The 23,946-nt window shown below is 36.6% G+C and overlaps 2 protein-coding genes across 5 annotated transcripts in view; both read left to right on the forward strand.

Annotated features, from left to right (window-relative positions):
• LOC107227937 (PRL-1 phosphatase) overlaps window positions 1-23,946 on the forward strand; it is a 26,232-nt gene continuing 2,286 nt past the window's right edge. Inside the window, exons 1-5 of one of the 4 annotated variants that reach the window (XM_015669246.2) lie at window positions 1-150; window positions 21,574-22,014; window positions 22,167-22,639; window positions 23,084-23,215; window positions 23,718-23,884. In XM_015669246.2, the coding sequence (XP_015524732.1) occupies window positions 22,523-22,639; window positions 23,084-23,215; window positions 23,718-23,884 (416 nt within the window). In that variant the 5' untranslated portion in view covers window positions 1-150; window positions 21,574-22,014; window positions 22,167-22,522. Of the gene's footprint in view, window positions 151-15,790; window positions 15,967-18,698; window positions 18,707-21,573; window positions 22,015-22,166; window positions 22,640-23,036; window positions 23,216-23,717; window positions 23,885-23,946 lie in introns of those variants that run through there. The other 3 variants (XM_015669249.2, XM_015669248.2, XM_046732347.1) reach the window with 3 other exon arrangements.
• LOC107227944 (dolichyldiphosphatase 1) overlaps window positions 14,978-23,946 on the forward strand; it is a 21,451-nt gene continuing 12,482 nt past the window's right edge. The window contains exons 1-2 of the mRNA XM_046732345.1: window positions 14,978-15,029; window positions 15,281-15,691. The gene's annotated coding sequence lies outside the window, so the exon portion shown is untranslated. The remainder of the gene's footprint in view (window positions 15,030-15,280; window positions 15,692-23,946) is intronic.

A 23,946-nucleotide genomic window follows, 5' to 3' on the forward strand; every position in this document is an offset into this window, starting at 1 on the left:
TGGTTCAGCCATTTTAGTTAGTTGTCCACGGGCTCTTTCGGCGTACGGTCGCGTGCGAGTTAATAGTATACGTTGTCAATTTTTCGAGTTTCGTTTTTAATAACGGACACCTTACCGTTCCTTCCATATTCAATGTGTATGGCTATTGAGGTGAGTACTAACCACCTGAACCATCCTCCTATCTTTCATTCTCTCTTTATTAGCCATTTTGCACCGTACACAACGTGCCGTGCAACAATTATTTTACGTACGATCTTGCATGTGTACAAACGCGTACACAAACACGCGCGCGCGCGCGCGCATGCATATATACTACAATACATATACAAAGCGTATTCGTATAAGTAGAAATCGATTTTACGCGTGCCGTCTTGTTCCTCTCCTTGCTGCTCTCATCGATGCACGCCGTGAAATCGAACGGAGCGAGTGGGTTTCTAAAATTCACAACGGTTTGTCTCGTCGCCAGCGTCCTGTCTCCCCCACGTATACAGCTCACGATAAAATCGCGTACGAATAAGTATTCACTCGTCCGTTCATTCGTCCTCGAATCGGGTTTTCCCCATTTTTTTCACCGGCAAACTCGTTCCCCCGCGGATAAGAAGCGGACGAATGGAGTTAGGGACAAACGCCTGCATCTGCACGTCCGTTTCGTTCGATCGTCGTTCATTGCCCTCCCTCGAGAGACGACCAGAGACGAGGAGCCCACTTTGTTTCTTTCCCCATTATATTCCGCCGTCTCGTCAGGCACAGCAAGCCTCGTCTTCCTACTCACACCTACATGCTATACGATTATTATATGTATAAATAGTTTGCGGTGTATTGGTTTCTCTGTACAAGCACACGGCCGACTGTTTAAAAGTTCATAGATAGTATTTTTCTTCTTTTTTCTCATACGTTGATACGATTATTGTGGTTTAAATTTATTATATCCTCTGATATAGTTTACACAAGAAATTCCCTGATGGCGGTAAATAACGCGACATGTAGTTTCTAAGCATCCAATGCACGTATACCTATGTCGTCATAATACATCATTGGATGCGTTGAAAAAACGAGGATGAAGTTAGTAACGTCAATGTAACAATGCATGTTTCGAAGAAATCGTTACTCCGCATCTTCAGGAACGTCTGAATTTTGATAAACCGTGATAAACAGAACATGCTCATATTTTTAAAAGCCAACTCCTGGAAAGACATCCAGATATTGCACCGTAACGATTTTTCCCCTGATGTTTCGTTACGTTAACGTTACTAACGATAAGTTCAGTCTCGTTGAAAAAAATTCTTTGTGGCATCGCCACATTTACAGACAACAGAATTCGGTGTGAGAATCAGACTGTAAACAACTACCCGAGGCAAACAGACGCGCATCGGTCGAATTGTCGTTTGTTTGAAAAACTCGTTGAAAAGCTATCGAAGACTATCTGTCGCTGCGTCTGTCTATAATTAATTCTAGTATTAAAATATATTAGTTCTGTAATATTTGTAACACAAAGAAATACTTGGTTTGATGTTTTCACCGGTTTCGCCACAAGCAATTATAAACACCTATTGCACTACGTAAATATTTGCTAGCGAAATTGCTGTTACTATTATTATTGTTGTTGTTATTATTGTTATTGTCACACTGAAATGTGCTGCAATGCCTTTAGGTATCGCAGTTAGAGTTGCCTGGGATTGCGCAATCGTTGAACGGTTATCGCTCGCCGGCCGGATAATCTATGTATCTTATATATTCTCGATTTCGACAATTGGAGGTACGCATGATAAATTCCTCTGGTATTTCCAATCAATCGTGATGATGCTATCGCAATCTGCCTTCTGTGAAACCGAGCCACTAGACCTAACAATTCTAATAAACTTTACGTTGCTGCTGTGCGGTTGTTCGACGAGGACGAACTTGACGCTCATCGAGATAAGAATAAACGAACGATAAGATTCAAGAACGATTGATCAGAGTTCGAAATTTGAAATCCAAAATCACGATTTTATCAACATTATGACGTAATATATTCTTTTTTGTACAGTAGAATTGTACTTCGATTCGAGGAAAAGGATAAATTGAATGGTTTAGTAAGTTTGTTCTGAATTTCACAGACGGAATAAGTAATTGAGTATTGAACGATTATCCACCGATATGCATAAAGCAATTGAGCATTGGGGTAATTAATATTGGTCGTTAATAGGACACATACAGAGTACTGTAACGGGGTTGCACGATATTTCCGGGTAACAAATAATCGAAACAATGAATGCCCGACGCATCGATTGGCTCTACCCTACCAATTGTTCTTATTCGGTTGTTGCCAACGATTATCATTGTTATTATTATGATTATTAATTGAGTGATTATTATGATGTTCGCTTTCATTCTGACGCACGTACCAACTCATTATCATCATTATTAATACTGTTGACACGCCTGGCATGTGCCGCCTAAATTCCGGATGGTATGTATGCGGCGACAGTACTGGACGTCGGTGTCGTGCTGCTGCATCAAGCAATAAACACCTGGGCGACTTACAGTGAGTTGGATTATACGTAGTAGAAACACTTTCCTGTCTGGCTGCCTTTGTGCCTTCTTACGGTGACGTAGGCATCGCCCTACCTGACTTTCCGTAGCTACGCAAGCTGGAATGTATTTTATCAATTATCTATCACGGCTTAAACTTATCGGCTAATTGTACATAGCTGCACTCTGGACGTAAAGCATTGAAATTACAAACGCTGAATCGAAGGCTTCGAAGTCGCGATTAACGTCAATTGACTTTAAGTTAATTAAAACTATGTCTTCTCGGGGTCGAAAAAATTGTTATACCCACAAATTTCGTGGAAAAACACTCGTGGCAAATGATTTCATAAGTATTATATTGTTACGAAAATTTGAGTTTCACATTTTAAATCCTGACTATAATTTTTTCATTTCTCACTTTACCAAAGTGGATTGTAAAATTCCTTGCAATGCCGTTTTATTAGAGAGTCTGTAGAGAGGAATAACAGTGTCATAAAAATTGAATATGTACTAATAATTAAAAGAGCCAATCTATATTTACTTACATTTTCCAACTGTATCAGTGTAAATTGTGTGCACAAGACTAACCAAGATGTAAAAACATTCATTTGCTGCACAGCTAGCCGATCTAAACATAAAAGAGATTCGAACTTCATTCGTTCTTCAGAGTATATTGCATTCGAATCTTTGAATAACAGAGTATCGACTCGATCGTATAGCGTAAACCCTGTTAGCCTGGTACTTGAAGCAAATCCGTCTTCAACATACCTGAGACCAATCAAAATCCGTTTGGGACAAGGTCCATGGTCCTCTGTAAGAGTACCGGGAACAAGGTTCGTCGATTATCTTATCGGAGTATTGAACTTAACACCTCGTTGAAACTTCAAACCATGGGTTCAACGTACTTTCTGCAGTGCAAAGTGCATCAAATGCATCGCGGCCGGCGGGCCAGTCGCAAGTCGAGAAGGGCTCCCTGGGTCTTCTGCACACTACACCTAGTCGATGCTACACTGGCAATTAGGATTGCATGAAGTGCGAAACGCGTGCGAACGCGACCATGTCGGTGTATGTAGAGATCGCACAACATTGTACGCTTCGGTTGGAAATTCACCTACAGTGATTCGCGATAGGGTCGTCTTACTAATTGTTTGTGGCAGACGCGCACATATGCCTGTATATGTATACAATCGCAGCACAAGCCGAGGACACTACGCCAACGGAATCGTGTATAAAATGTAGATTGACTGAAAACCACAGCTGGGTGGATAAGCTCGAGTATTAGGAGAAAGATTACTTTCTTGCGGGCTAGAAAGCGCATTATTACTAATTTGGTCATAATCGACTCCATGTAACACATGTGCGTTAAACATGTATATACTGTATCTTGACATCGAAAAATATCTGACCGATTTTAGCCAGAGGTTGAGCATATTCAAAGTCACATGTACACATTTTACGATGAAGTTTGTTGGAGATATTTTCAAACATATGAATCCAATCGGATTATCTTGAGTTCGTGTGAAATCCTAAAAAATCATTTGTGTCCTGTAAATTGAACTGAAGTATGTATTTTGACTTTATAAAGTTACATCAAATCAGTTGAAGTCGATTGGAGAAGTTTCAATTCATCTGAATTTAATTTAATAGTTCTGATTCCATGATGGAAGTTCAATTCAATTGGAGTATAGACTTGACGAAGTTACTTCAAGTCACGTAGACTCACAGAAGTCTCTTGTAATGCAGCGACTTGTATATCCTGACAACGCCAAAAGAGAGAGTCAGGTGCAACCTATTTACAAAACCGTTATAACTATGCAACGTATGTGTCTGCATACGCCGTCCATATCATCATCATCATCATCATCGTTATCATCATTATCTTTTGTACTCTGCTGTTGAAAAGAAGAGAATTGGTATTATGTAGACACCACAATGTGTGAAAAAGCACCTATGCATACCTTACATGTACACATTATGGCGACAAGTATACATTGTTATGACAATATCATTGCAGTAGATACATTGTGTAACGTTTGTACCTGTGTATGATATAAATATGTATAATGCAGAAATTCGTATATAGCCGTATCACTTCATCCAATGAATCGAAAGGTTGAGCGATGCTCTTTACTTGTTGCATATCATCTCGGTCAACTTATTCACCGCGTCAGCGTTCATAATGACTCTTTGGAGGAAGACTAAATGACGAAAGCAAGAATATTTTATGAACTCATATATTATTTTTACTACTGAATAATTTCTTATAGTTGTCTTAATACTCACCAGCCAAAATTGTAACAATGATTCCGAATACCAAACAACGTGAATTACATCATCGTATAGGAATCAGATACACTTGGATGCAAGCTTTGGTGATTCTGCAAAAGCTTTTCAATGTCTGAACTCCAATACTCGGATATAAGTTATATAGTTATACTGGCAGTTTAATATTGAATCGTGTTAGATTTAATAACGGGAATCATTTGCTATTACGAAGGCAGAACAGAACAAAAGAGTGTACGTAACATTCGCCTGGTTTTGTCCTCCATTCTTTTTGCACTAACAACGAGAATATCAAACCTCCGGATCACGGATTCTGCTGAAACTTTTACAAATGTTTCTTTGGCTCAAAACATGGAGTTTCTGGCCCCAGTTTTCACCTATTGGGTCCTCCTTCGTTCAATTTACAATAAATCAGATCCTCAATAATTCGGAATTTATACTTCACTATTGGGAACTCTAGCACTCGGATACGCTATCTGGTAGCGATACTTTAAACATCTGATCGAGTAGGTCGAATCGCATCAGCTGACTTGGACTATGTACTTGTTTGTGTGTAAATTTACAAATTTCTTGTAATGAAAGTTTCACGTTATATTTTAAAATTATAAAAACAAAATGTATTTTTATAAAAATACACTTGTCTACATTTGTTTATGTACAGCGTGACCTAATCACTCTGGTGCATATTTTCAACGCTAGGTCCAGTTTCTTAAGCCACGTCTCTGTCAGAGATCCCAATAGCTTTGAAACAATAATATATCCGTTTACACTTGAATCTATAATATCCTGTCATCGAAACTTCAACAGAGGACAACAAAAATAAATGTACAGGGCAAGTATATACGCAGATTCCATTTATTATGGCATTTCACTCATCACACTGCTGATATAGTCAATCAATTTTTACACGAGCTAACATAAAAGCAACCAGTTAAAGATGTTCAACATTTATATTCAGCAGTGATTATTCACTCATTTTAATAAAAGTTATTTAATTGTTTCACGACATCAAGCCTAAAAAGAATTAATAGTTCATCGTATCATCGCAGTATCTCCTTTAGAACTAACCGCGCCTCTGACGTCATCGCGTAACCTATCTCGTGTACCACGCAGGGTGACGTCACCGGTCACCCAGGACGCCCACGGCATACCATGTTTCGCTCGCTCGTGCGATCAATGAATGATACCTTGTAACGTCACGCAGCTGTGGCGATATCAACAACTTGCTGCTCGTTTGATGTGTCCAATCATTTCGAAGAATTTTTCTTTCATGTTTACCATCATTACTGGTAATTTTTCGAACATTATCTTTCCCTTACGATAACTTTTGATTCAGACGGTAACCGACCGTTTCATCATTAACCTCAATTCCCCAAAACTCCCTTTTTGTTACTCTCACATTCCAGAAAAGTATTCAATGATTGTTTTTGGAAAATGCGACGCTCTGTGAACATAAGTTTCCGAAAGTACGCATGCACTATAAACCTATACGTATATGTGATATGTTTACTTTGACGTCAATCGTCCAGCCATAGCAGAAAAAGCAACGTCGTCGTCAACCGCGAATGCGATCGAAATGGCGCAACATTGCTCAATAGTGGAGGGTAAAGATTGAAGCGGAAAAATAGAACGAAAGTATCCAAGAAAACCACTATTGCCATTACGCGATTCATTATCACGAAAATTCGGTTTAATTTAATCTGACAATGACATTGGGCAGATTTTTATGCGTACGATAAAGTGCGCGCAAAAAAAAAGATTCGTGCATGACTATGAATCTCATTGTCAGTAGTAAAATTCGAGAGCCAGCGCTGCGGGTGGCGAAAGCTGAAGATATAGCAAAGCATATTTCGATGGACGCGATTTTGTCGTCTTAGGTAAAACCACCTGTAGTCATGGAGAGTGCGAATTTCCTTTTCTAATATATTATTTGAACGTGGAGTCGTGACTTCAAGACGCGAGTTGGTTTTATTATTAACAATATTGTTACTGGGTGATTATTCCTCAATGCCTTTGTCGGTTCGTTGCAGCTGCAATGTCGTCAGTAGTTGAGTGCCAGGAAATGCCAAGCCTTTTTTCCGGTTGCTGTATAATGATTCATAGCTCGTCGGTAATGCGCAACAAGAATATCATAGGTAATCTTGCAATGTCGATGCGATTAAAATTCATTTATCACTAAGTGTAAAACTCTTATCACGTCATGATTAAAGAGAAAAAAATCGAAAATTTTCATACCTGCATTATAATCCCGGTTATATAATTGAAGCGGTTATGTCATGTATAAAGATAAAAAAAACTGCTGCTTTGAATTACCATTGGATTAATATAATCTGAAGAAATTATCATTTCCAATTCTTTTCCTGCATGACCGTACTTGTAAAATATCTTGCTGTTTAAGAATTACAATTTACGATAGAAAGCATTTGAAAGGCAGTGAAAAATTTAAATTTTGATCCTCAAGTTGACTATTTTTGTCTGAAGATTTAAAAGACTTTTAAAAAATAACAATACATGATAAGAAAATGATTCTGAACAGAAGTTTGAAAGATGTAGCAATCTATGCAATTCTTAATGAATCAAATTGCATTCGATTGATGAATAATAAAATTCCTTGAAATGAAGAATCTCTTCTCTGATCGTAAACTTCAACGTACTATTATGAAGCGAATTGTAAGTAACTGTTAATTTCATGTATAAGACTTGGTGCCGAAATTTGAAACACAGCCTCATCATGTCTATATTTATCGTGTAACAAGATAATATATCTATACGAAAAATTGTCACGTAGATTAACCGTACAGATTACCTCCTCCCCCTCTCTCTCAACCACTTTTTTTTCTATTTGAGTACTCCGATACTTGAAGTAGTACCTAAAATACCCCATAAATTTTTAGTTAGTTTGACAATTCCTTGATCGGTGCTTGTTTGCATGTTACTTACAAGACGAGTATCACTGCTAATTCGTGGGTTCTGCTCAAACTTGTACGGTCGTTTTCTTAACCATATTACAAAATAAGGAGCCTATGGCATATACGCATCATCTAATAATCATTTCTCTTAACTCCGGTTGTAAATGATCATACCAATTAGCAGTTGATGCGTGAAATGCCGCCGTCGATTTTACCAGTAGATTAAACAAAGAAAGGCCAAATACATTTTAACACATCCGACTCGCCATACTTCCGGCTTAAGCTACACCCCTATAACTACTACCTGAATATAATTGTAAGAGTCGGGAGGACTGGCCCACGCTTCGTATATATACATATAAAACAAATGGGCCGCTCTTTCCAATACGAGCGTCATTGTCAATACGCACCTTCCTTATACTTCATACCTATAAAATGAATAGTTTCTAATATGTATAGTATGTACTACATATCTTTGACATTATACGTAAATGCGTTGTGCCTCAGAATTCGCTGCATGGAAGTCACGATGGGGAAGAGGGGAGGGTTTGGGTTATGTTCGCACAAGCTTACGTCGATGCAGAATCTATGACGCGTGAACAAGTTGGGGAATTGGACTCGGGGCGCAGAGGATGGTGAAGTGGCGACATGGCGCGGCGTTTGACCGAACCGCACGATATCGTAAAGTCCGTGTCGCGTTCGGTACGTCCTATCATAATAAAATGATGCATCGGTTTCAAAACAAAGATCTACACTGAATTGGTCGTTTTATCCACGGAGAGCAGAGGAGCAGGAGGTGGGGTACCACTAGGCGGTTGCTATATCGACGACCCTGACTTTGTTGGATCATGCCGACTGGCAACTCGATCCGGACGTGACATCCGCGGGAACATAGCCAGTTCACTTATAGGTAATTATCGCGAGAATCGAGCGCCTCTCTACCGCTTATACTTTGGCTACTGTCCGTTCTGTACCGCCGCGCTCTCTCAGGGTCATTTCAATCTGTCGCTTAGAACCGTACGTGTACGCAATTACGACTGACCGACGCATAAAAACATCTCTCACGTTTAAAAATGATAACAAATATGATGCTACTATGCACCCTGTACGCCATGTAACTTATACCCTTGGTTTTACCGACCGAGTATAGATTTTATATTTCACATGCAGTCTAATTTGCTTTTTTCTAAGGCGGTGAAGCAGTATTACGCATAATTATGTATAACTAAGGAACTCTCCATTGCAAAACAATTCTGGAATTGATAGGAAGGATATGATAGGTGGCACCGCTATGTTTCGTAGAATATTCATGCCATACGAAAAGTAAACTTCAATATTATAGCCTATATGAATATAAATTGTAAGTAAAAGTTCACTTTATTGGATAAATACTGGTCGAAAATAGTAGTACAACGTATATCATTTTACTCATCATTGTTCCTCCTAGAATTGTTATGGAAAGTGTCCTCCACAATACAACAATGACTCCGTCGGTCGGCAATTATGGAGTAACGTAATTTTTGATTCTCGTGATAATGTGAGAAACTGTAATGTGATTTTTTTTCTTTATCTGATGCGTTTGGTCAGCCACCTAATTTCTATACGGTTGTGCATAATTTATTCGAATGAAACATTTAGATCAAAATCTGGAAATAAAATTAAATATGCCTGACATATGCTGACATACACTGTCACTGCAGCACAAGAAGAGGTTGCATCAACTTTCGCATCTGGTTTCTATATTTGCATTTTATGTTTGTGGAAGTGTTGTACATATTAGGCTGTAGGAATTTTTAAGAACTTGAATCAACGACTGAGAAAAGAATTTCTTACCGCTTATTTTTATATATATAACTTTTCTGCAACAAAGTTACATATTTAACTAGAAATTAAAGCAATTTTAGTAAAACTAAGCGAAACGAACGTTTAGCAGATGAAAAAATATCTCGTGCACGTAAATCATGAGGTCTGAGCTTACATCTTATTCCCAGTGTACAAACGTTGGCTTATATTCTAATTATAAAACGATATAAGATTATACACGTACTTCAACTACTTGTATAAAAAGTTGAGCGAGGTTATGACAAAAATAAAACAATAAGTTACTTACGAAATGACTAATATTTTACTCCATTTTTATGTTTATAATCTATTCATTAAGTTAACGTTATACAACCTCGAATCACTTTGTGCATAAATGAATTACCGTCTTTTTATGTATATTTTTGCACTATATGTACCGTACACTATATGTACCGTACACTATATGTATATACATATGTATGTCCATGCATAAGTGTTACATGTTATCCTGGGTTGTTATCAATACATTAAATCATCACCCGGTATACGTAAACAGAGGAGAAGAAGGTGCTTTAAATAGACAGAACAGGAAGAAGAAATTCGGTTGGCGTACACACGTGGCCAAGATGGGCTTTACCCCCCCTCACCTGGCCTCTTTATCCCATACCCCGCTTATAGCAATAATAACTGATTGGCAAATGTCGTCGTTGCGCGAGTTTGTCACGCGACGGTCGGAGATGTCGCCGAATTTTTGAGTATAGATTTGCTACTTGCTATAACCTAACTTAACCTAACCTAACCTACTCATCATTTTGAAGTTTATAACTTGAACCTCGTACCGACTCTGACCGAAAACATTATAGAATTATGAACTCTTTCTAGGCGATTTGAATCCTTCTGGTTCTCAGGCTGTCGTTAGTCTGTCGAATTATGTTTCATTAAAGACATGTTTCGCTTCGCCTGCAGGGATACGCTCTGCCAGAAGCAGATGGCCTGAAAGCCTTGTAATACGAGAACTTTGCCGCGCTGTGTATATTTCTGAACCTATTATATACCGACGTATAATTGTATACATGTGTACTTCATGGGCTGGATATATTTCACAAGGTTATTATTAGTCGCGACGGAGCCTATGTCTCGACCTTGACATTAACTGTTGAACCATTCAATTCACAGTAATTCTCCAATCAGAGACCGAATTGATCGTTTTAGAAGTCGTCCTCCTTCTCTACTATGGGTAAACGCATCAAACCGTTGTCTACTTGGTATAAGAAAAAAAAAGTCTTGAAACTCGAGAATTTTTAATACAGAAAGAGCGATGAGCAGTTATACTTCACAAAAATTACAATCGTGAAATTTTTTTTTTTTTGTATACCATTGACGTGGTTTTAATGTATTATGGGTTATTTTGTTCAGAAATGAATTCTCTACAAATTGTCTGAGATGAATATATTATTTGTAGGTATAACTCGGTTTGTCCGTTTAAAATGTTGTATGCGAAATTGTTACAAGTTTTGTTTAATAAACTTGGCTTTAATGAACAATGTATCAAATTTATTGAAAATTCATTTCAATTCATCTGCAGAGTATGAATTTACTAACGAATTGAACCCTGAGTTATCGAAATTGAATGAGCAATGCGATTCTGAAACTATTTTAAAATTATCGATAACTGAACGTTCCTCATTCCAACTTGCGATTCTCAATTTTCAGCATCTTCGAAATAGATCCCTCCAGCAAAATTTAACCATATTAATCTGAGTTTAACTTTTTAAACCCGAATTTCAACTTACTTTCCTTTGATCAGCTTTTTCATTCGACGTATAACGTTGGATGATGAAATATCCTGAACCTAAGTTGACAATTCGTTCCTGCCTTCTGGCCGTCCGTCGTTGTCAGACGCACGTAAAATTATAAATTACCGAGATTATTATCCGCAAGGAATTAATCTTGTTCGAATTCAATTTTAGCTATGGTTTCCTTTCAAATGCGAGTTTCAGTTCGAGCGAACAATTATCTTTCTTAGACAAATTCTGTATTATTTTCCCCATAATGCCATATAAGTGAAAATATAACTAATCGTGAATTTTTATAAATTGAATCCGCGTTTTTAACTCATTTTACGCAATTTCACCTTCAAGTAGTTTTTCTAGCACCCCAGAAGGACATTAAAAAAACTTCCCTAACCGAACAGAAGCTTTCCATGAGTCGTACGTTTCTCTGTAAATTTTTCAGTACGCGTAGACCATATTTAGATATATAGAAAGGAAATCTCAAAATGATGGTAAATTCTATGCCCCCCTCTGTCGTTGTCCGAATATTGCGCCGATAATGGGCGGTATTAGCTTTTAGGCACAAATCTTATAGGCTAATTTTGGCTTTGCATATAAATTTCAATTGCGTCAATACGACTATCTTTATTGCAGCAGTAAAGGACTCATTACTTATCTGTGTAAAAGCAAACTCGAATGACTCCAAAGCAATTTAGTGTCGTGCCAGGTATAAAGAGTATTCGGTTAGGTATACAATGTGTTCGGTCGGGTATAAAAATTTGAAAATCTTACGTGATTGGAATTTTTCGAAATGGTGGGTGAAATACTATTGCTTTTACTTCTCGCGATTGAATGCGATTGAACGAATCGGTATTGTTGAAGTGCACGAATGAATTTTATATTATGATCTTACTATTCGTAAATTACTTCAAAAACTTGAGTACATGATAAATAAATTTACAGCCGAAAATAAGTTTAGTCATTTTATCGCCGAAATTTACCTGTTGATTTGAAGTGAATCTGTATAATCGTTTATTCTTTGCATTCGCAAACATTGGCTGCGTGTGGCGGTGACGTGTCATACGTTCCAAATAAGTGTAAACAGTTTTATTGAAAAGTCAATTAGTTAGCCAGCGCCCTGCAGCGTTGCTGGTGTAAAACGAGGTCAGTCAGCTATTCGCTCCATCACTCACTACGACGTATCTTATAGTTATAAAATTATACATACGAAAACGTTATTCTTGGAAAATTCTGCAAAAAAAAATATATTTCTTGTACCGTCAATTTTCAACTATTAAAACTATCTTTGTTTATTTTTTATTCTTCATACCATCTACTCAAAAAGAAATTCATTGTTTACTTTCATTACTAAGCAGAAGAAAAAATTATTCTTTTTATAAAATATGAACCGATACACAACTTGTCGACGCTGCTTTAGAGTAGACGTATAATTATAAAATTAAGAATTTCGTTTTATAGTTAGAGTTAAAGATCCTGTTCAATGGGCAAGTAAGAAACTAAATCATTTGATCAGATGATTAATTAAGAAAGTCGTGACCTCAGAATTATTTTTTTTCTGCTATCAAATGACAAGTATTGTAGTCTCACTATTCCTGGTGATTAGATGATAGTGGTAATTTTTTAGCTGTGACAGTATCTTGACCTTGATTGTATAAAATAGATGAATATATAGATGGCTGGATAGATTAGACAACTGGATTAATTTTTCCAAACTTGATACACGTATAACCTTTATGATCGATTAATCCCTTCTCTACTATTGTAACTATCCCGTTGACACACGATATTTCGTATCGTATGATGCACGCTGAGATACCTGACACCACTTACATTACGCCTTCAAAGATTTTGCGCAGATTTTTATGATGATTCAATTGTATAAACAACCGTTGAGTTTTCTTTTTCAAAACAAGTAATAAAATTTAATAAAAAATAAAAACAAACAAATATAATGTAACGTCTGCAGTTGAGCATAGCTACTAAGAAATTGTAATTTAGTCAACAATGTAGATTGCATTGTTACAAAATATTGTTAGAATATTACAAGAAAACTTGGCGCTATTTACGATTTTTAATATGCAGATTATAGTTGTCAATGCTATAAGTTTCCTGCTATCAGTTTCGTCAAACTATTGCAGTAGTGGTAATAAGGTAACTAAGTATGACAAACTCAGCGAATGGGATTCCACACTCCTTTCTGCACCTGCAGAGTGACGTATGATTCAAACTTTGGAAAATGGCAGGATACATGATCGCGGTTATGTGGTGATTAGCCCTTCATTCGGCATGTGGGCGCCGTAGAGCCCCCCAAGCCTTTAATTTTTTTCTCAGCTGCAAAAAAAAATAAAAATTTCCGGCACTGCCATTTCCAGTACCTCCCAGGAACCTTCCTATAAAGCCATTGCCTATTTTGGGGCGTTGTTTTCGTCATTCATTTTGTAGCCAAAGGTCATTAAACTTCTATGGGGGGTCTCCACGGACCCCACGCGCGTACCAGCGTTACTGATCGTGGTGGATAACGGGAACAAATGTTATTTATGATACAGAAACGTAAAAGCCATTTCTTTGGTGGGTCACTTGATATTTTTACAATAGTTGAAGATCACATTAATGACATAAAGTTGGAAATTTATAAATACTTATTTAGTTGGTTTTTCTCATTACGTGTACTTTTTCGTTGGTCGAAAAAGGTGATTGTCCTAAGTCAATAAAAACTATACTCTTTGATTGAAAAATTTTGCCCCATAGATTATTTTCCTAGTTCATATCTGAGTCTTGGTAATTATGCTCAAAAAGAATCATTTTTATGCAAATAGTTTTTTCCTGCGACATATCATCCATAGCGGTTAAATTTTTAGGTTTTTTGACTTCTCAGATGAAATATTGTTTATTTATGATAAGCAATGAATTTGAGATTTGCAACCCGTAAATCCGTATTACCAGACATAGAGACAACCGTAGTTTTCAGTATAAAACCGTTTATTTGTATTACAAATGAAAATATTGCACCAACAAAATGTTGTCTCCGAAGATCCCACGTGCTAACTGGTGTTACGAAAGCTGACGGACCTAACGAAGGGTTAAAGAAATTTCCGTAAATAAACAGAAACACCGTATAAACATATTTGCAGCTGATTCTTTGAGCTGAGCAACTGGTAAGGTGCCACTGACTGACAACGCATGAAATTGTAGTTAGGTAACTCGAGTAGAATGACACAGTGCGTAAAGTTGAGTTATTGGATAGTGCGCTTGCGCCGAAAAAAGCTCTAGTGTGTCAAATATAGCATTTCAATCGTGCGCATGGGCCAACGTTGTTTTACCACACTGTTCGGAAATGGAAGACCTCGCACACGCATACACGTTCCGCAGGCTTCAAAAATCGAACTTTCCAAGCAAGTGTCGGTATAATTACGTTTCCCGAATCTGTCGGTAAAGCAGGAAGGCCCGACATGCTCATTTCAACATAACCATCGAATCAACGCAGGCACCGAGTACGTTGTGCCTACGTTCGGATACGTAGGTGTGTGGTTGCGGTTGGGCGGCGGGTGACGTCACGGCCGTCACGGCGCCAGGTTTGATTGGGGGAGGGGCTTGGGAGGGGATAAATGTACGGGCGCAACAGGGTGGGGGATAGTCGTAGTCTTCTTCGTCTCGTCTCGGCGCGTTCTATTTTAAACGTCGTACGACCGCTGGCCCAGATTCTGCGCGACCGTTGTGACTGACGCGAGTGGTTTGTTCGCTTCTCTGCTTTTTCTATCATTGAAAATTTTCGATAAATCGGAATAATCAGTTTCAATCGTACTGTGAAATATTGCAACGATAACAATAACGTGATAAAAAAATAAAAATAAATAAAAAATACAGTTCATCGACGGATTTTTCTCGATCGTTTTCTGGACACAAAAATCTGAATTCGTTGTTCAATTACAAGTTTCAACTCTAAAAAGTTTTCTCCTGGTACTCAATTTTTTCTCTCTTCAGAATACGCGGCAACCTGCACGATGCAGTGTAACACCGGCTTCTAAATCCTAACGTCATTTAATGTTCGTGATTGTTGTATCCGGTGGTAATTTACCACCTGACAAACACAAGAGATAAATATAACAGTACTTTCCTTATTTTGTTTAAACGTACCGTATCCGTTATAATTTATTGTTATTTTTATACGTAAATAAATATAAGACTACCGATGTGCATTGAATTTTGATAGTAAAACGAAGCTGATAACGAGTGATTTTCGATTATTTAATATTTTATAAACACTTTGATAACTCTAGTTTGAACGGTGACACAGTTTTCTATAAATCAAGAACTGTATTAAAAAAAGGAAGAAAAAATTGATAATTCCTTTTTAATAGATTCTATAGTGACGTGAATTGTTGTGTGCTCTTCGTATTATCATACGGTTTGTGTTTAATATAAGATGTGACTCATCTCTACTCTACCTACAAATATGTATACATGATACATCTACATGAAATTCGGTAATAATTGTTGATTAATATAAACGTACAATATACATGTATAACGGTATACATGATTTTTGCTATCATATATCCGTATTATATGCGAAAATAAGAAGCAGTACAGTGGAAGAAGTTTGAAGTTGAAAGAATATTCTTGACGAATAGAAAAGGAAATTTCGAACACCAGTAAATGAGATTAAGGTAAGAAGATACATGCAATAATGTATACGTACATACATTATGAGGCCAAGTTATATACATTTTAGAGTATATTTTTTTTTGTATTCTTAGTTTGTACATATTATCTTGATATTAAAGTTATTGGATACAATTAAAAGTACGAGATAAAATGTCTTTGTGCTGCAAAGTAACCTGGAATAAATTGAGCATATCACTGATATGTATGTACGAGTATGATAACTAAGTTCTTGTAGTATTTGTGTCAAATATTGAGGTCATGTCTACCTTCACGTCGTTCACGAAGTTTATGTACGTAATTTCGGTGATTTTGTGCAACATAACAGAACCTTATCTCCGAATGAATGAGATTAATATCTTGAAACGGAATTTTGTATAAGTTTTTTTTTTTTTTCGTTCCAATCTGTACGAAAACTGCTTGGCAAAATTTGAGTATGCATCATATTTATGGAATCGGCGCTAAAAATATGAAAGCTGTTTGTGTTTTTGAAATAATTTTATAAATATGCGTACTTAACTTTGACATTCTTCCAAGAAAAAAAAAAGAAAGTCGAGAATTAAATGAACTGGAAACAAATTCAAAATTACGAATTTCATTATGTTTTTTTTTCATTTGTTGAAAGTTCTCCATATACTTTCAACAGATTATCGATCATTTTCAACTTGGAGTTATTCAATCATTTAATGACACGTCTATTTCGTATTAATATGATCGCGACTATCGCTAACGACAAGATGTGACGGTTAAAAACATATTTTATTCCCAAACGTATGAGATTGCCGTATTGGTTTACTTTCTTATACATGTATTGGAAGAGCCGATACATATTTGCTCGCTCTCCTGTCAAACACTAAAATGTATGGTACACGCTTGCACACCTATGCATGACCAATGTGTCCCTGTGTATATACGTACCGAGTACAAATATAACTCCGTTTAAAAATATTTATTTTGTCTAGTTAAGCTCTTCATACATATATCATCTTGTATCTACCCGGATGTGTGTTGGGCACCGACGCGGCCGCCGCGCATACGCTTTACGTATGTAAAAATACACAACAAATACATACGTATATATTATATATATCTTTGAAATCTTTGTACACTCAAAGCCCCCAGTTTGCATACATGCACATCATGTCTGTTGTAAATACACAATCACGTGTGTACAATGTACATACATATGCAACCTTAATCTCGCGTGTCGTTGCTGTATAAATGCGTACGCAAACTCATCTACATGTATACAGTATTGCCATTTTTTAAATTATTACGTACTTCCAAATCTCGAACGAAATTAATTATAAATTTTTCGCACCCAATGCAGCTGAAAGAAAAAAGTGAAAAAATCACTACTTGGTACATATACTCACACTTCTCTTGTTGAACCCCGCATTCCGTAGATTGTTATTGCAAGCGTTATTTAATATTCGGGTTCGGCAGTTGCTTGAGATCTATAACTTGTCAGGGGACAGTTACCTCGGCTGCGGCCTCGAGATGGGTACAAAGAACCCTCATATACAATATATATATATATATATATATATATATACACGCAATATGTAGCATCCAGACTACAAGATCACGCCCGCCGAAGTTCGTGTCTCCGCCGGCAATTGACCGCGAGTGTGCCGCATCGTATACTTGTATATATACTTTACCTAACACTGGAGTGAAAATGTATAACCCTTTTTAAAATTTTCTCGTCCCGGCCATGATAATGATGAGAGATCAGCGCGTGTGTGTAATGCATATTTCTCATGTGAATTCCTGTATCCAATTGTCATTAATTAAAGTATTCACGATTCGGTTAAGTCGGGATAGAAAGTTATCTAATACGATATTTAAATATAATCGTAAAAGTCGTTAATCGCCGCTTGTTTTACTCTTTATCAACTCAGTGTAGGGAAACTAAGGTATAAACGCTCGCGTAGAGTTTTCTGTCTTCGTATTCGTGTAATATTTACTAAAACTGAGGATAAAAGGATCAGCTGATTGCCCAGTGCGGCGCCATGTTGCTCTGGTCACGATACGTCTGGGTTTACTTTGGGTTCTTATCAGACTTGTAAACTTTTATAAAGTCGCACTAAACGCGTGCATTATATGTAATGTTTGCCTATAAACATTATTTCTAATTCATTCGTTGATCCTAAAGCGAAAACAGCTGCTGTAAACTGTATTGGCTTCGCATATACAAAGTTGTATTAAAATCATTAAACGCACTATAATGCAATGACATGCTTTATTATTGGCATTAAAATGTTTGTGTATTGTTATCATATCGCATGTGATGTTAATACCCGATTGAAGCGTGTACGCTTAATGTTGACCTAGACATTCCTGCTCTTTGGCCTCAAGATTTAGATCTGCCAAAGAGCGGCAATTTTAAACTGGCATGAAGTTCCTCGGGAGTTATTTCGCTTGGCTGGGATACAAAATTCATCCTATGCCAGTTTTATATATACATGTATACGGCAAGGCAACCAGAATGTTATCGAAAAGACGTAGAAGTATTTTCTTCTTAAAGATGCTGCGACAATCTTCACTCACTGGCCGTCGACATGCGCGGAGTTAAAAATAAATCGCCTGTTTTCACTTTTTATTTTTATTCTTATTTTCATTTATTCCAAGCTACCTCAACTCGCCTTGTTTTTCATATATTGCGCAGATGATATAGTGCGCCTGATCTTCGTATTGCTGTCTTGAGGAGGTCGTTATTATATATCGAATACGAGATGGCTTGTGTTCAGTTGAAGTTATACCTACCTCAAAGATAAACTTGCGCTTTGCACAAACATGATATTTTAAAATATCTATGAGCATAACAATATTTATTCATAACTTGAGTATATCCGTAATATATTTTTTTCAATTCATAATCCTTTTCATACCAAGTTTGTGTAGGTGTTTTCTTTTTTCCAATTTATCAAATATTCAATTTTCAATATAATCCTAAGTTGGCACCTTCAGTTAGAAAACACGTATGCAAGAATTTTCACCAATAGTGTAATGGCAAACCAAAAATCTAACGAACTCAAAATCCTTGGATTATATAGGTGTTGTAAGTAATATTCAGATGTCTCGCGATTGCATGTCTCGACTTTGAAAGAAATTGAATCTAATCTGTGGTTATGCGGTTTTCGCGGTTCCCGAATCGTCTCGTATTGCGAATTGAGCATTGTCAGCTTTGAAGTTTCTTTCAAGCCAAGAAAACTACACCGCCTGATTATCAACCTTCTGTCAAACAATCCTAAACTCAGTTTCCATCGATACATCCACGATGTTACATGTCAATTAACGCTGACCGTATAATCAGTGAAATCTACACAGTTTCATAATATCTGTTATTTTTTTCGAAGGTGATTTTTGTTGGATGTATATTATTACGTGTCTACTCGTACCGCCTGATACTTGTATAAATATCACCGATAAATACTAAGTCAATCTTTAGAGAAATCCAAGGATGCATGATTTACAATCCTGTGAGAATAAACGTTGAAATATGTAGTTACATTTTAGCAACGATTTGAATTTTGACGTGGTAAAGAATTTTCATCATAGATCGTTGTACGAATTCTCTCTCAAATTTGATGCAGCTTATTGTTAGCATAACAAGTTACGTGAAATCGTTTCAACAGATCAACCGATTTCCGTGTTCTTGCCCTCGAATTGTTCAGAATAGCTACCTTTATTGTTTGAATGAACAACTTTTTTGTAGATTAGGTTTTACTTCAGTAGACGCTATAAATATGAATAAGGTGAGAGCATGTGAAAAAATGCCAAATTTAGTTCCGATTGAACGATAAAGGCATCTGTGCTGAGCAGTTTAACACCTAGAACATCCGGTCGTATAGATAATGCACGGCTCAAGTCCAATCCACCCACGTTGAGAGAAGTTGGCAAAGGTGAACTAAGTCATTGTATAGTGCTAAAAATATTTGCAAAATGAGGAGTATTTGAATCGGTGCACACGACCTAAGACACGTGTATAATCCTAACAATAGGTATCAGATACTACACTTCTTGGCTCATTCTTGAACGGAATGTTAATTACTGTCGTACGATTACTTGTACGTAGACTTTCATTCGCCTCGAATTTGAATTGTTGTACGTATCGTAGTTGCTGGGGTTTTCATGTATTCGCTAAGTTATCAATGAATCTGTAAATCCCAATGTTTACAGATTGAGTATTGTGATTCTCAATCTTATTCAGAACGTGAACCGGTCAAGTGAATTTCAAACAACTTTATATGTGACAAATAATCAGAATCTTTCGAGACGGATAATCGATAAGCAAGCGAATTTTATCTACATTGTCAAGTCAATGTACGATGATCGAGATGCAAGCGAAGAATTCCATCATATTTGTCAATACAGAAGTATAGAGAATAAACTGCGTCACGGGTCATTGGACGATGTTATTCTTTTCTGGAAAACTATAAACCTAATCACATACCTGAGGCATTAGATGTAGCTCGGAAAGATACAAAAGAACGTTCGCGGGATCGGTGCTTTAATCTTTGAACTGCTGGTTCTAAAAAATGGAAATCCAATTCTATGCATCGCGTTCAACCGCAAATCGATTACAGTTTAATCGACGGTGAATCAACGAATGATAAAACTATTATTTTTGGAGGGGGGTGGGGGGACAAAACAACCGTGAATATAAAAATATCTACGACTACCCTGATTATCGTCTTAGTCGGTATATTTTTGTAATGGCCGGCAGTTGTATTTAATTTAAAAAGACACGACGTTTTGTATGCCCCGGTATTCGTTCAACTAAACCTCAGCTGATCAACTCTTGCGAGGCCATATTGCCCTGACATTGTACAGATCAGCGTTGCCAACCTTAAAGAAATTTCTCGAGATCAAAAGAAGTTGAAGCCCGTTCAAAGAAAAAAGAAAAGTTGTCTTCTTATTAAGGAATATTGTCCTTTAGCCCGAAATCGGAAGCAAATCTGAAGATCTTAGACGAAATCTCAAGACTGATAGCGAGATCTCTAAAAATGGTCTGTGAAATCGAAACTATAGACTACAAATCAACCAATTGTTAGTTTCCTGATAAAATATGCACTAATTAGATAGCGTCTGCAATTTGCGATGGGAATTATTTGACAAGTTGGTGGCCCTAAATATTAAAAACAAAAAACTTTTTATATAAGTAAAAGTTTTTAATATCTTTATACTGCTTGTGTTATCTTGCTCGGTAATTATCATTATATATTTCTAAAAAAATTATCCATGTTTATAAATGCGAAAAAATTGAATATATTATTTATTCCGGTATTTATTGAGTTTCAATACCATCAAACATCACTCCTGAAAATAAGAAGTATAAAGAATTATTGCCGCGCCATTAAGACATCTAAAGAATTATTGTGATACCATCTAAATAAGAAATCTAAATAAGTGTTTTGGCGCCATTTAAAGAAATGTTTATCTAATAGGTTGGCAACGCTGGTACAGATTCCAATAGTACTTACGCACATTGTCCTTAAATAACAATCGCACTTTGTTCCGGTTTTATATTGTCGGCATAAAAAGAATTTTTTTTAACTGGTAAACAATTACGACTAATAATTTTTTTCTCGTTCTTTTTGTTCCAGTTTTCTGGTGAGTGCATCCTCACATACATGGAGTTTCAGCTGGACAGCGCAGAGTACTGCCAGGCCCAACACAAATAGATAGAGAAAAATAAATACAAAGAGAAAGAGCAAGGGAGAGAGTGAAACGTGCCCCAAAAAGTTAAGAAAAACTGATTAGACAGCTGTAAAATAGAAAGAAGAAGAGGAAGAAGAAGAAGAAGAAAAAGAAAAAGAACGAAAAGACAGGAGATAACGTAGAAAAAACGTAAACAAACGATCTGGCTATTGTCAGATATAAAAACCAACCATCAACAGCTAGTCACAAGCACACACGTACATACATATACATCCAAGACGTAGAGAATTTTATTAGACACAATTTATTAATTAGTTGTTCGGACCCAGAGCTGAACCTCAAGGACATCCCTTCCCCAAACCGCCGGAGCACCTTGTGCCAAGTAGGTAATTACTCGCAAAAGGTCAACATCTTTTACATGTTCCTAATAAAAATTACTAATCCACTTTCATTTTTATCAAAAAATATTCCCTGAACTTTTGCAATGTTAAATTCTGTGTTTTCAAATATTTGACTGTTCTTGTCTTTCTGATTTCAGATAAACTTCCGAATAGTGAAATCACTGTCAAAAAAGAGGCGTATATCATCTCATCCACCACCACCAGATGTAACTTAACCCCGACCCTCAATTCGACCAGGTTTTAAGAGGGCTACATGCGAGAATCTATCGTTCTTCTATCCTCTGTGTGACGATAATAACAAGAACAAGTATTGTTTCTATCAACCAGTTGAAGAAAAAGAAAGGAAAAACGATATAAGACTGACTTATCTATGGGCTAAACTTGTTGAGGGGAAGAAAACCTCTTCATTTTTATTGCCTAGGTGCAGTGTTATAGATTCATTTTCGTTACGCCGGCGGAAAATATTATTTTTTATTTTGAGGACAATTAGGAAATGAGCAACATGAGGGTCAAAGACATCAGGCCGGCACCCGCCGAAATTGAATACAAGAATATGAAGTTCCTCATAACTGATCGACCCAACGATCAGAACATCCAAACTTTCATCCAGGTAAATATCACCCTTGGCTTCTTCTTAGATTTACTATTCAAAGAATAACAATCTAAAATGCTCTTTAAAATCGTTTAACGTCGTGCAAGTTGTACATTGAATTACATATCTCAGACAATTGTCATTGAATTATGTAATTCAATCTGAAAAAGTTCCAATTCATAGAATTTCTCGTAGTTTCTCAAATAATTACAGACGAAACTTCAAGTATCTTAATCGTATTCCATATGAAAAATCTCTGTTAAAGTTGAATGTAATTTGATTCAACCTGATTGATCATGTAGACCTCTTTGAATTTGTTGTACAACTAGTGCAGCGAAAATTCACAACTCTTGGAGCTTCGATGACTTTATACAATTAGTACTATTTTATATAATAATTTCCTATGGCCAATTAGCAAATGACTCGTGTCTTCAGAATCAGTTTGACTCCCACTTTTTTCAGGAGCTGAAAAAGCACAATGTTAAAGAAGTGGTGAGAGTGTGCGAACCAACGTACAAAGTTGAAGAGTTGAAATCGGAAGGTATTAGTGTCCTGGATTTGGTCTTTGACGATGGAACATTTCCGCCTAGAGAGGTAATCACCGAATGAATAATATAAATAACTAATTTTGCCGTGTGATGTTCGTATTTTTTACACATTTTTTAGGATTTCAACAACAACTCAGATTGTAAATAACAATTACAAATTCTATAACCTTATTAAGTTGTGTATCTAAAATGTTCTGTTGATTTGAAACTGTTTCCTGTGCCATCACTATTCAGTATACCTAAGCTAACCTAAACTTATTCTATTATTCTAACTCATGTAACCTAGTTACCCTTATGTCGTAGAATATTGTACAATAATATTACGGCAATGAAGACCGTTTAAAACGCGTTTCAGCTATCATAATTTGTCACGTAATTACTTTGATTAATTGTTATTGAGAAATCGAAAAAGTATAACTTTTGCTGTGTAATTCAGATATAACACATTTAATGTGCGAAAAATAATGAAAAAATAGTAGCAAATTTGATCATATTAGTTGTATAATCTCATGCCGTTGAGTCTACTAATATTGAGTTTGGTATTTTAGGTCGTTGACGAGTGGTTCGAGTTACTAAGGAAACGATTTGGTGAAACGCCTGACGCCTGTGTCGCTGTTCACTGTGTTGCTGGTCTTGGCCGAGCACCTGTCCTAGTTGCGATAGCCCTAATCGAACTAGGACTGAAATATGAAGACGCTGTAGCACTCATTCGAGAGTAAGTGTGTGGTCAAAATATTATTCCTAGTAATTCTCCATATCACTTTAAACTCGTCGTTA

The sequence above is a fragment of the Neodiprion lecontei genome, chromosome 2 (assembly GCF_021901455.1).
Source record: "Neodiprion lecontei isolate iyNeoLeco1 chromosome 2, iyNeoLeco1.1, whole genome shotgun sequence".
NCBI classification, from domain to species: domain Eukaryota; kingdom Metazoa; phylum Arthropoda; class Insecta; order Hymenoptera; family Diprionidae; genus Neodiprion; species Neodiprion lecontei.